Below are 14,506 nucleotides of genomic sequence, written 5' to 3' on the forward strand. Positions count from 1 at the left end.
ACAAGAGCCGACCTGAACCATATAATACGTATCTTTTGAGAAGTCATGACTGTATTGAAGCCTACCTGAAGAAGATGAACTGACCGGTTAAAGGGGGCTTTAGGCTTCATAAAAATATTGATTTTGATTCTTTATAAAAGCTCTTTTCAAGGCCAATTTAGACACTTGGATTTAGGCCTCTTAAAGTATAGATTCTGGCCTTCCTTTTAGGGCAGCAATGAATAAAAGGGCCATTATCCTTTTGGGGCAAATGTGCTGGTGCTATGCCCATCTTTGGGGTACCATACTTCAAGAATTAATATATCTTCAACTAGGAGGAGCCACAAAATGTGTTGGAAAATCAGAAAGGCAGAAAGATTTTCTTTATGTTGATAATTACTTGTGATATCTTATGTTCTATTAACTTTCTTATGTTCTTCTTTTAACTTTCTTATGTTCTTATGTTCTTCTTTTTCTTCTGCCATGTTTGATATACCCACGCATTGGTAGCCATTCCGTTTGCGTGGGTGTTCTTGGGTGGATCCGTTTCCGGAAATCCGGATACAGATCACGATTTTCTCGGATCCGAAATGGATCCAAAACCGTTTAAATTTCCTGAAACAACCCCGAAACCGGATTCGGCATTTCCGGAAAATCTGAAACGGTTTGCAAACGTTTCAAGGCCGTTTCGAACCCGTTTCGTGCCCAGATCCATTTCTGAAACAGCAAACGGCGTTTCTGTATTTGTGCTAGGCGTTTCCGGTAACTTAGATAAGAATTGAGATAACAGTACTTAATTGAGGTTGTATCCTCCATGGACCACGTAAACATTGGGAAAATAACAAATTTACAAACAATATATGTTCCACGATCAATGGCCATAATTCCTATGAGTTACGACTTTAGATCATTTTTTAATTCACATTAGCATAAAAATCAGGCTTCAACAAACATATTAAACCTTCTTATGTTAAGTGAAGAACTAAAGATCTTCATGTTTTTGAACTAGATGTCTACAGTTATTAATAAGATCAATATCTGCAAACATTTGTCCTTGTTGTGTCTTTTGGTGAGAGGATCACTGATTTTGAACTTCCTATAACTAATAACTTCTAACTAACAAGAGGAAAGCTTAGTAGATGTTAGGGTTATTGTCTTTTTCAGTTTAGAATCTAGCTTCTAGAACAGTGTTATTTTTCTGGATTCTTTATTATGGCCTATTTCATCAACATTATATAACAATTTGAGGATTAAGTTTGAGCTGTTGACTTCATTTTACAATTATTTGGTCATGAAGTCCTGTTTCATTTCATTGTTGATGTTATTCGCTAGTGTGTTGATTTTATCATTGATATTTGATGACAATGCTATAAGTTATTACCGCTAAATTGTTGATGTTATTTGTGTACTAAATGGTTGTTTCTTTGACGATATCACTAATCTACGATACAAATCTTTGTTTTCATATTTTCTGCAGCTAATTCACCATTCTGCATGCATTTTCTGAACATATTTGCATCAAATTATATTAAAATATATATCATATAAAAATGCTCCCAGCGTGTGCTTCACACTTAAAGTCTTTTGGAGATTGGTGCCTCGTGCTCCAACTCCGAACAACCTTTCCCCACAGTAGACTTTGTCCAATGAAGATTTCACCTACAACTTGTGAAACGTCTAGTTCCAAAAAATAGTGCAGCAGAGCAATTTCTTTCATGTCAAATTCACTGGCCAATTTCTTCTTACGTCACAAAATGAGCTGGTTAGAATTTCCTGTTATGATAAGATCATCTACATACATTACCAAGACAAGAAGATCAGATTTATCAAAAAAAAGAGTCTGTGCAAGTCTTGGAAAAGCTCAAATTCATCAATTCTGGGTTACAATGTCTGTGGTGACTGCTATAGGGAATCAGTGCATAAAGGGTTTTTATCAGCCAGCAAATTAGTAATGTCTCTCCAAAGAGGAGAAATCAGCAGAGGAATGAGAAGAAGCCATTGTTGAGAGAATGATTTATGGAGGATGGTTGAAGGAAAGAGAAAAAATCTGCTATTGCTGTCACATTCATGCACATGCAAAAACAGCTGCACATTTTTTGCTGTACTAGCACATGCACACATTTAAAAAAAGATGCTGTCCCAGACAACCGGCACACAGTTTTCAAGTTTTTAACTTTTTTCTTACTACTGCACACACTTTCTCATAAGAGGAGACATGACTAGAGAAATGAGAAGAAATGTTGAGAGGAAGATTTATGGAGGATGGTTGAAAGAAAGAGAGAAGAAATCTGGTGCTCACAAAACTCCTCTTTCACAAATTTTCTCTGCTGTCCCGATCCTGCATATGCAAAAGCCGCTGCAGTTCTAGCACATGCACACTTTTCTCTTACTACTGCACACATTCTTCAGAATAGGAGGCATGAGCAGGGGAGTGAGAAGCCATTGTTGAGAGGAAGATTTATGCAGGATGGTTGAGAGAGAGAGAAGAAATCTGCTATTGCTCACAAAGTCCCTTCACTATCACAAAATATCCTTGCCGTGCCAATCCTGAACATACAAAAATAGCTTCTGTCCTAGCACATGCACATGCAAAATAAAGAATCTGTCCCAGACAACCTGCATGCTCTTTTCTGTTACTGCTCTGCACAATTTCTTCACTATAACGATAACTGACTTCTAGAAACATCTTTATAGAATAATTTTTTGTTTGATTTTCATTTGGGATCTGTTTAATTCTGGCCCTCTTTTCTCTTCTAAAAAGGGGGTTGAAACAGGCAGAAATGCCAGGAAACCTTTCTGAAAGGTTCATGGGCCAGGAATACATTTCCTACAGGTGTTTCTGGTAATATATATATATATATATATATAGGTTGATTGATTGAATGGTTGAAATAACACAGGTGATTCTATATAGTTTGTCGATATATTCCTCTGATAACTGGTTCCTCAAGCCTTCTGAACAGATGAAACATTCACTTGTGCAGGGAGAAATTTCTAGATCCAGGGGAGTCCATTGTGATGGTTTCATTGGTTAAGAAAGTTCGGAAACTTTACAACAAAAAGATGCAGCTGATTCTGACAGACAAGCCTAAGTTGATATATGTAGACCCAGTCAAATTGGTACAGAAGGGTGAGATAGTTTGGTCTGATAATCCTAAGGAGCTTAATGTCCAAGTGTTGAATTCTTCCAACTTTAAGATCTGTACTGTAAGTCCTGAGGTTTTTGTCTTTGATGTTCTAAAACTTCATATTCAGAACTTTGGAATTCTTTTTTCACCCAGAAGCTTTCTAGTTTTCTTTATAAGGTTGGAGATTATTTGGCTGGTTACCTTTGAAAATTTTGTTTTATTTGGACTGTGTGATGCAGTTGAAAAAGACCACCTCATTTGAAGATTTGAGACAGCAGGGATGGCAGTGGAAAGATGCTATTGAAGCTCTTCAAAATCGGTTGGGACAATCATGAATATCATGTATCCAGAGCATTACAGCATTAGATTACAGGATTTGGTGTACAAGAGCAAAACTAGTAGAGGTTGATGGTAAGCTATCTGGGTATTTCAACATCAACAAAATGGATTAATGCCAGCTCCAGTATTTAAAGCCTTAAATACTTCATCTGTTCATCTGTCCAGAGGTCAATGGTATGGGCACATTAGTGTCAAAACTATTGATTCTTATGCTTTCAAGAGCTCAAGATAAGGGAACATGGTATGGACCGTATAAGAACTGCTGCTTCTGACCAGGACGTTTATTTTCAATGTGGTTTGGTAAAGCAAGGTTCAAAAGGATTTCTCTGAAATGATCTAACAGACATAGGGAAGCAGAAGCATGAATATGACATTCTCCTGGTTCTACCAAAAGCAGGCCATTGACAAGATGGGAGTGTTTCTTGGGAAGGTTAACAGATCCCAGGACACTGCTTAGTTTGTCTTTATTCAGATTATTACTTTTTCAGGAGTCTTCATGTAGGGGGCTTCCAAATCAACCACACAACGTCAAAACACCCATTTTTAATTGGGTATTTCAGATATTTTTTTTTCAAGTATTCTGATTCTCTATCCAGTTGATGCCTTTTTAGAATTGTGTTGTAGATTGTATATATAGTTCTGGCCTGAGTAACTTGAAATATGCTTTTATGGAGCATAATTTTGACCTCTTCTGAGAGAGGGCTATGTTAGCACATTCTAACTCGTGTAAGAGAGGGCTGTGATATCATGTTAAATGCATGAAAGCCTTTCTTAATCTGAAGATGTTCTGAAATTTGTTTTTAGAGTTAGGCCATTTTGCATTGTGTAATATGCCCTCTGGACTTGCAATAGATGGAGATGTGTACGTTACATGCTTCAATGATCTCGACTGGTTGAAGATCATGTTGCACTTGAAGTGGATGGACATAGCTTGGGTACACTTTTTTTCACATAACTTGAGATCTCTTTTCACTGTTCTTTGTTGCTAGAAGTTTATTTGGCTTCTTTTAGGCCCTGATTGAACTTTGTGCATTTCATACTGTTTCATTAATTCTTGCTCATTGATAGTACCATTTCCGCTTTTGTCTAACTTGCTTGATTATCTATCTTCTAGTGGAAGGTCTAAGAGTCAATTTTATCTACACCAATGCTAAGTGAGGTAGTGGTTCCGGAGGTGGACCCAAGAAACACTAGTCATGAGAGACCCCTCGAGCCAGCTAATCATCATGAACCACCACCCCTTATTAGAGTAGTGGTGAAACATTCAGAGCTGGAAGCCATATATTCATTATAGGTGACAGCAGCTTCTTCTTGTGCCCAGAGCTTAAAGCGATTGTGACATCCTCACATGATTTTATTGCTGAATTTATCTTGTTAGCCTTTCTTTATCTGGCAAGGCTTTTTGGATATCATGGCTGCACATGCCTATATTTATTTTAAACAGATTCATGCAAAATTCATGCAAAGATTCTTCACTGCCCAACTATAGGCATCCTCTGTAGATGTCACCCTGACCCCAAGCCAGGGTATGAGATCACCAAGGTGAAGAAAGCAACTATGGGATTAAGCACAACAAATCCAACATGCAACATTCATAAATCAACCAATTGGGAAGCTCCAAGCACCATATGTTAGAAAATCGAAAAGGCAGAAAGATTTTCTCTTGTTGATATTCACTTGTGATATCTTTGAGTTCTTATTATCTTTCTTATGTTCTTCTTTTATCTTAGTTTCATCAAGCAATTACCAAAAGAAAAACATGAAGATCAAGCACACCAATGTAGGCAATCTGACAGGGCTAAAACCCATCTATAGGGGAAAATCTAGTAAAAAACTCTTCCTTCAGTAGATTCAAAATGAGATATAGACCAAGAACTAAGACCAACAGTCTTTCCTCCTCCACCAAGTCAACCTTCCAATTAAATTCAACAAACTGCAGTAGTCTCTTCTTGTCCAGCAGCGTCCACCCAGAAACAACCCAGAAATTTTGGCCCCTAGCAACACAAAATTTCAGACCAGCTTCAGCATTGCAGTTTCGCCCCTCCAGTGGTTCAGCAGCTTCACACATGTGAGAGAGAGAAAATTGACATCTTGTGCTTGATAGAGACCTCCTTCGCTAGCCTTTTTCTTCTTATCCCTTGAATTTCGCACTTTTTCTGGCCCCAAAAGTTGCAGATTGAACTTGATGAGTGAGTGCTCCAAAGGAGGTCAAGTTGCTGCCATTATATAGGAGTTTTTGCCCCTCAGGTGGGCCGACTTGTTCAATTTGAGGCCGACTTGGTGGAGGAGACCTAGAAGACCTAATTTACATTAAAATAAATTTCTTTCTTGACAAATAGAGCCCAAGAAGGGTCTTTTACATTATGACATGGACAAGAATACTTGACATAAACCCTAGAATCCTTCAATGGATGCTATGACCTAAAACAATTGACCCAAGCATGAAACCCATGCTTTAATAAGTCAATTTCTTTAATAGTAAAATTTATTTTTCTTTCTTTTGACAAATACATTACATCGTGATTTAAATACAATTATGAAGACTGACACTAGTTACATTCTTGAACACCATATCCATCCTTCAATTAGCAATGAAACTTCTTATCCCAATCACTGATTGCCCTTTAAAAACATGCTGAGTTAATTTTTTTTTTAGGGGGAGTCAATGGACAACATAAACAAGTAGGTGATGGTTTACTGTGTTCCCGTAGCCTCTATACTCAATACAACCTCCCAAATTCCCAGATTCGTGGCGCTGGCTACAAAAAATACATATTTGGGATCCAATACCTCATGAGAATCTAGTATGTCAAAGGTAATAATGGACATTGAGTGCAAAACAATGAGGGAGGAGAATGGAATGAAAAATTACTATGAATTCCTGAAATAGTTATACTTTTTCTCTTACAAGGTACTTTTCCTATCCTCATCATTTACATGAGAGTTTCCTTCACTGACCACTTCATGCATTCATGTTTTGTTCTTCAAGTAAAAAATGTTTGTGAGTTTCATTTATGGGGCATGATGAAAAAGATGGGAGGTTCTGGAGTTGACATTGAGAAAAACATGTTTTCTTTCCCTTGGACTCATTGCACTCAACCCCCTCGTGCTCCATACAACCATCCCAGACCATTATTTTCTAGTGTTGGCTTTTTACATGGCTTAGAGTGTGTTGTGGTAACTCATACCACAATCAATAAATAGTGTATTTACAGTTTTATATCTATACGTCTAGTGATAATCTAGTGAAGCCTTGGCCTTTCACTATGCACCATGAATTCTTATGAAACATATTTACAATGTTTATATTACAGGGTCATTTAATTTACCTCAGTGGCTTGACACTCATCATACAAATTACGCATTTACAATCTATACAAACTCTGTATGCCTTGCAAAGGTCAAAACTGGGCTAGCACAAACCAAAGGAATCTCAATAAGGATTATTGTCCCTAACTTTTGCTACAACCAAGGTCCACATTTGTCTTTGCTATTTTCCTGTTAGATTTTCTTTTAATTAATGCTTGGCTTGTTGACATATTTCTCGAATCTAATGTGTTTTATAATACTGTAATCTACCTAGGCATTGATGGATTAAACGTGTATTGCATACAAACCATCAAGTTTCATGATCTCTCTTGAAGCTTTCGGACTAGTTATCCAGTAACTTCACACAAAATGAAATGCCCTTCCTCAAACAAGGGGTTATTGATTGAGTTGTAGTATATGCAGTGGATTTTGCTAGTAAGTGGCAATTCATTGAGTTCAACCACCCATAGAAGCTTGTAGAAATGTTGAGAAAAATCGACAGGTTTGGGGGTACAAACCAAAGGAATCCCAATAAGGATTATTGTCGCTAATTTTTGCCACAACCAAAGTCCACATTTGTATTTGCTAATTTCCTAGTAGATTTTCTTATAATCCATGCTTGGCTTGTTGACATTTCTCCAATCTAATGTGTTTTATAATACTGTAATCTACATAGGCATTGATGGATTAAATGTGTATTGCATATGGACCATCAAATTTCATGATATCTTTCTCGAAGCCTTGGGACTAGTTCTCCAGTAAATTCTCACACAAAATGAAATTCCTTTAGTCAAATAAGGGGGTATTGATTGAGTTGAAGTATATGCAGTGGACTTCACTAGTAAGTGGCAATTCATTGAGTTCAACCACCCATAGAAGCTTTGTAGAAATGTTGAAAAAAATTAAGGGTGTCACAAGACCAACACTACTAAGTGCTATGAGCAGCATAACTTGTGGTTACGAACCAATGAAAACATCACTAATACAAATATTGTGAGCATAACAAAGCTATGGAATTTGTTGCTTTGTTGCAGAAGCCTGTGAGTAAAAAGAAACAAAGTAGTGCAAAAGTTGGAATTTTGTAACATTCCTTTACAAAGGAAGTTGAAGACACAATCTCACTGTCCCAAAAAATTGTTGACATTTAGTTGAGTCTTGCGGCAAGTGTAAAAATTATAATATTTATAAATGAAGGTATGGGTTATAAATCCTCGTGCAAAGTTCGAAGCTGGTGCATGTGACTATCATCATTATTATTTCTTTGTATACAAACATGTTATCAATTGTAATATATGTATAATAAAGTTTATTTTTGTAATATTTTGCAAAAACTAATTTTGGAATCATTGGATAAAATTACTTGCAGTAGAGAAGAGTCAAGAGTTTGCAAAAGCTAATTTTGGAATCGTTGGATAAAATTACTTGCAGTAGAGAAGAGTCAAGAGTTTAGGATATGTGGGCATATTAATTTTAGAGCAGTAGCAATAGAGTGACAAAACTGACCCATGATGTACTTTGTTATTAGAACAGAATAAGTGCTATTGAAATTGAGATGTTATTGAGGATCCAAAATATTGTCCATAGGTTGCAAGTAACACATACACAAGCATATGATACAATCAAACATAGGGCAATTTGGCATCATACTAATATAAATCCTTTTGATAATTTGGTGTAAAAAAAGTTTAAATTTCTTAATAAGAAGTCGCAAGAAAAATCAATTGTAAAGCCAGGAATCCAATATAATGTAGGGGGAGAGTAAATAAACAATTCAAAGTTGAAGAAGTTCAAGCAACTTTCCATGCATTCATGATTTTGCACCTTTGCTAGAGTGCCTCAAAGATATATACTTTATGATGAAATAGAAAATAAATTAGTGAGCTAACTAATTATGACCATGTGTTTGAAATAATCATTAATAAATTTGGACAACAAAATCAAATTTTGGATAACTGTCACGTTAGTTCCATCTGAAAAACTGGACACAAGTGCTTCAACAACAATGCCTACAAATTATTTGTTAATTCAGCATAATCCCTTTAAAGTTGAAGCTAAGTTGGAGATTAGTTCACTTGATGTCAACAATTCTTGGACTTACAAAAGGCCACACTTGTCTGGCTGGAGATGTTACTCAATGCTTTGTTCAAGTGAAAATTTTTGCCAATAGTAAAAGCAGCAAGGTTCCTCTATTAGAAATAATTCTAATGCAAGAAATGCTCTACCTTGTGCCTATGGATTGCAAATTTTAAGGTACCACCTTATGCAAAAGCCTAGATAGATTGCTAATATTTAAAGTGTTGAATTTCATAATACACTATTGTATTATGCTGCTTGAAGATGAAATATATGCATTATTCAAGTTAATTGGAAAGGTGAATAATGATACAAGGGATGATGTCATGTGCTATAAATTTCTTATTAAAACAATCTTTATTGAAGCTAAAGTGACTTCTTTAAAGTTGCAATAACTAAGTTCAACATATAGAAGAAAAAGGATGGATTAAGAAAAGAGATACAACAGTATACGGGGAGATTTCCATTTACTCAAGTTGAGCAAGCTAATGGGCAAGAAATTGAACGAACCAAAGAAGCAGGTGATAAGTTAAAATTAATGGTTGAGTCACAAGGTAAGGTGGAATAAAGAGAATTTTGCCATATAATGATGCATTGAAACTACAAATTCTAAAACCATAATAACTTCTCATAATCTCTAACGAAAATATTTGCAATAGAAAGAAGGTGCATCTCACACCATGCTTGTTAGGATAGTCATATGAGATGATGAGTTGATTTGTTACAAAATTTATAAGTTTAAAAATTCGCAAATTTTATGTATTTTATTGATGAGGTTGACTATAAAATGGTCTCACTTGATGTTTATGATGTGATTGATGGAAACACATGCATGTAGGAGATAAATGATCTTTTCTTGGCATGCTAATAAGCATCAATTAAGGTAGGATGATATTTTTTGTTTTTGTTTTTTTTGATTTATTTATTTAAGAGTAGGAAGAAACCTCATCAATTTTAACAATGAGCCAACCATGTTATTCATCTTAACTCGGAGTTCATCTTGATGCATATTCATGGCAATAATAAATTATTTCCTATACCATGGGGGACTCTTACAGATTTTGGAGCAAAAATGATAATTTGATCATTTATGTACAATACAAAAATGTTTTACTTGAGCCTAAAGCATTCCCCCAAAAATGGTCCATCCAACATGAGAATGACCTCATATTTGAATCAAAATACTTATGGTATAGAATTTTATTAGTAATTGGTATATAATTTCACTACCAACTGAGAGTGAGGAAATAAAAAATGATATTGCAAACATTCCTAGACTAGGAAGCAATTAAGCTTTGATGTAGAAGCATCTAAGAAAGATACAAGTGTAATTGTAAAAAGTGCAACTTACAAAAAAACATAAAAGATACAAGGAAAACACATGAAAAATTCATGAATGAATAATACAAGTGAAATTGAATTAGATTGTATAGATATAGATAAAAAAGGAAGTACACAATGTGAAGTGCAAAATGGAAGTACGATTTTTATTTAGAGAAAAGGGGTGTGCTAAAATCATGGAACACAAAATCTCAAGAAAACCATGAAGATAAGGTTGTTTGACAAAACAAGGTATTTCAACATAGGTCAAACACCTTAAGCCACCATGAGAATGACCTCATATTTGAATCAAAATACTTATGGTATAGAATTTTATTAGTAACTAGTATATAATTTCACTACCAATTGAGAGTGAGGAAATAAAAAATCCTATTACAAACATTCCTAGACTAGGAAGCAATTAAGCTTTGATGTAGGAGCATCTAAGAAAGATACAAGTGTAATTGCAAAAAGTGCAACTTACAAAAAAACATAAAAGATACAAGGAAAACACATGAAAAATTCATGAATGAATAATACAAGTGAAATTGAATTAGATTGTATAGATATAGATAAAAAAGGAAGTATACAATGTGAAGTACAAAATGGAAGTACAATTTTTATTTAGAGAAAAGGGGTGTGCTAAAATCATGGAACACAAAATCTCAAGAGAAACATGAACATAAGGTTGTTTGACAAAACAAGGTATTTCAACATAGGTCAAACACCTTAAGCCACCATTCACAAGAACAAATCAAAGATCAATATACTAGTGTATTACATGATTAAAAACCCCAAAGGGGGAAACAATGCATGGCCCTAACCAATGTAGCAACTTGAGGCAATATATTAATGCAAAAGGAAACAAGTTTAGATAAGAGTAATTAACAATCAATCATTGGCAAATGACCCTCCATTCTCTCTAGATAGGGATCATGGATCAATTGGGTGTTAAGCTATAGATCAATATATTCATTAGTATTGAGGAAAATATACACCCTTAGATCACTTTATGTCTAGAATAGATAATGAATGTGAGATTACACAATTGCAAATGCATATTAAGGAAACACACTTTACCTAAAAACATGTTATATCAAGTTGATTTTAACTAACTCCTAAGTGTCTAAATATTTTAGCATTCTCTTTTAAGAACAACTTGGTGTTGAGAAATCAATGCTAGTAGTATTAGGGTTTGATTTCTCTTTCTTGATAATTACTTGTGAATTATGTTGATTTCTTTTACTTCTTTATTATATTATCTTTCATCAAGCAATTACCAAATTATGTGTGTATGAAGATCACAAGAACAAGAGACAAGATGGCACTCAACGAGGGCAAAACCCCTATCTAGGGGAAAACTCAGTCAAACTTCTTCCTTCAGTAGTTAAGACAAGATAATCCAAGACTCTTTGACCTAGACACAAACTTCCTACAATCACCAAGTCAACCCTTCCTTCTAGCAACTTCGATCTAGATCTTCAACCCTGCAGCAGTAGAACTTCAACCTATCTAGCAATAGAACTTCGACCTATGCAACAACACAACTTTGACCTAGCAAATCCAAAACTTCAACCTCCCCAGCAGCAGATCTTCGACCCCAACAATGGCCCAGTAACTTCGTACGAAAGAGAGAGAGAGATAGCCCAAAACATCAACTTGTTCTTCTTTTGAAATTCATCCTTCTTCTCCTTGAACTTCACACTTTTCTACACTTCCTTCTTGTGTATCAAACTTGTTGAGTTGGAGCGCAAATAGATCGAACTGCAGTTGTATATATAGCCTCTTCTATGGGTTGAATTGTCCTCTTATAGGCCAACTTCATCAGACAAGGGCTGATTTGGTGTGCAGGTGACAAATTACATATTTGACTCAATAATAATTCTTTTTAGATTATTCAAAAGCCCAATAAGGGCCTCATTAAATGGAAAATGACTCTAATGACTCAATATAAAACCTAGAAGTCCTTAATGGGGACTTTGACCTATAAGATGATGACCCAAGCATGAAACCCATGCTTTAATAAGTCATTGTAATAATAACAAAATTTCCTTTTTTATTATTTGATAAATACATTTCATAATGACTCAAATATAAATATGAAGACTGAACCCAGTTACATTCTTCAACACTCCCTCTAGGTATTCATAATTTACACGTGTATATACAAGTACAATGAAGATCTCAAAACACAGGAACTATGAAGAGTTTAGGTGCACACCGTGCCACATACTAGATTCTTGAGCAGGGAAATATATCTGGGTGGGAATAAGATGGACTAAAGCTTTCAACCTCTCTAGGTACCATCAGGGTTACTTGCTCACCTCAACCCAGGTAACAAGGTGTGTAATGCAAGGTCAGAGTTCTATGACCAACACCACCCTCCCTACTTCGGGAATTAGACATCAATACATAGGCCGACCAAATGTCCTCCCAAGCATTTTATATTGCACAAGATGTATCTTCAAATCTCTTCCAAACATTTATCATCAACGCGATTAGTGATATCAACCAAACCAATTATGCTTCTAAGATATTCAAACTTCTTATTAGGAAGAGAATTTGTTAACACATCAACTACCTGTTCGTCGGTCAGGACATACTATAGCTTCACGATCCCATCTTGTACCAAAATTCTAATGTAGTGGTACTTATTGTTGATATGATTTGTCCTTGCATGGAACACATGATCTTTAGACATCTTAATGCTGCTTTGATTATCACAATTTATCACAAAGGACTTAGGGGCTTCTCAAACAAATCTGACAGAGGTTTCCTCAACCATACAACCTCCTTTCATACTTCACATGAAGCCACATACTCAAATTCAACACTCAAAGAAACAAGATCTTGCTTTCTACTCATCCATGAGATCATCGCAAATCCCAAACTAAAACATCCACCAATAGTGCTTCTTCCATCAGTGTCATTGCCACCCCAATTAGAATCTGTAAAACCAGTCAACTTGAATTCCTTGTTACCATACTTTTGGTAGTGATGTATAGTGCCACATAGATATCTTAATATATGCTTGATAGCGATCCAATGATCATGACGAGGCTCCAATTGACATTGACTAAGAATGGTCACAACAAAACATATATCTAGTCTAGTATTTACCAAATACATCAAAGAACCCACCAACTTATGATAGGTGGTAGGATCTACGGGACTTGAGTCATAGCTTCTCAACTTCTTGAGATTGGTGATCATGGGAGTAGTCATGGGCTTGGAATCCTTCATACTAAATTTCTGCAACAACTCGATTATATACTTTACTTGCGCCAGATATATTTCCCTAGGTTTCTGCCATACTTACATACCTAGGTAATAATGCATCAGCCCCAGATCCTTCATGTCAAACTTTGTTGCTAGCATCTTCTTGCATTCTTGTATCCTTTGATCTACACCTATACTAAATAGATCATCCACTTATAGTAGAATAATGACTGGCTCATTATCCACAACTTTGATATAGATATTTGGATCAACAATACTTGTGACGAACCATATTCTTAGAAGGCATGCATCTATTCTTTCATACCATAACCTAGGAGTTTTCTTCAAACCATATAGGGCCTTCTTGAGTCTACAAACAAGAGTGTATTTTCCATTTATTTCAAAGCCTTCAGGTTGTTCAATGTATACTTCTTCATCAATGGTTCCATTCAGGAATGTTGTTTTTACATCCATTTGATGGATATTCCATCCCATTGTAGCAGCCAATGAAACCAAGGATCTTATAGTAGTATATCTTGCGGTAAGTGCAAAGGTTTCTTCATAATCTATACCTTCCTTTTGAGAGAAACCCCTTGCAACGAATCTAGCTTTGTACTTGTCTATGCTTCCATCAACAACATGCTTGATCTTGTAGATCCATTTAGAAGTGACAATCGATTTGTCACTTGGTCTAGGAACTATTTCCCAAACCCCATTCTTCATGATGGATTGATATTCTTCCTGCATTGCCTTTTTCCACACTTCTTGATGAGAAACTTCTTCAAATGTAGTTGGTTCAACTTCTATTAGTTTTGTCATGTATGCAACATATACATAATATCTTTTTGGTATTTTGATTTCTCTAAAAGTTCCTTTCGCAGCTCCATGTCCTTTGACATATTCAAGAGTATCTTTTAACCAATTTGGCCTCTTCCTTGTGTTAGGTATGATCACAAGTTGAATAGGCTCACTTGGTCCTTCTTATTCTTCTTCTTGATTTGTAGTAGGATTGTCGTAGTGCTCTTCTTCCTAGAATAGTGGTATGTCTTCGTCATCAGAATCAATAGGAATATATTTGGATCTTTTGTAGGCATGATTTTCATCAAATATAACGTCTCTTCTTACTTCAATATATCTTC

At 35.5% G+C, this 14,506-nt stretch overlaps 1 protein-coding gene across 1 annotated transcript in view; it reads left to right on the top strand.

The window, feature by feature from the left end:
- LOC149215216 (3-phosphoinositide-dependent protein kinase 2-like) overlaps positions 1-4,115 on the top strand; it is a 97,510-nt gene extending 93,395 nt beyond the window's left edge. The window contains exons 10-11 of the mRNA XM_089392559.1: positions 2,964-3,186; positions 3,347-4,115. Of these exons, the coding sequence (XP_089248685.1) occupies positions 2,964-3,186; positions 3,347-3,442 (319 nt within the window). The 3' untranslated portion in view covers positions 3,443-4,115. The remainder of the gene's footprint in view (positions 1-2,963; positions 3,187-3,346) is intronic.
- The last annotated feature ends 10,391 nt before the right edge of the window (positions 4,116-14,506 follow it).

Source organism: Pinus tabuliformis, chromosome 1_1 (assembly GCF_031772625.1).
Source record: "Pinus tabuliformis cultivar Carrire ecotype Pingquan chromosome 1_1, CPIR1, whole genome shotgun sequence".
Lineage (NCBI taxonomy): Eukaryota > Viridiplantae > Streptophyta > Pinopsida > Pinales > Pinaceae > Pinus > Pinus tabuliformis.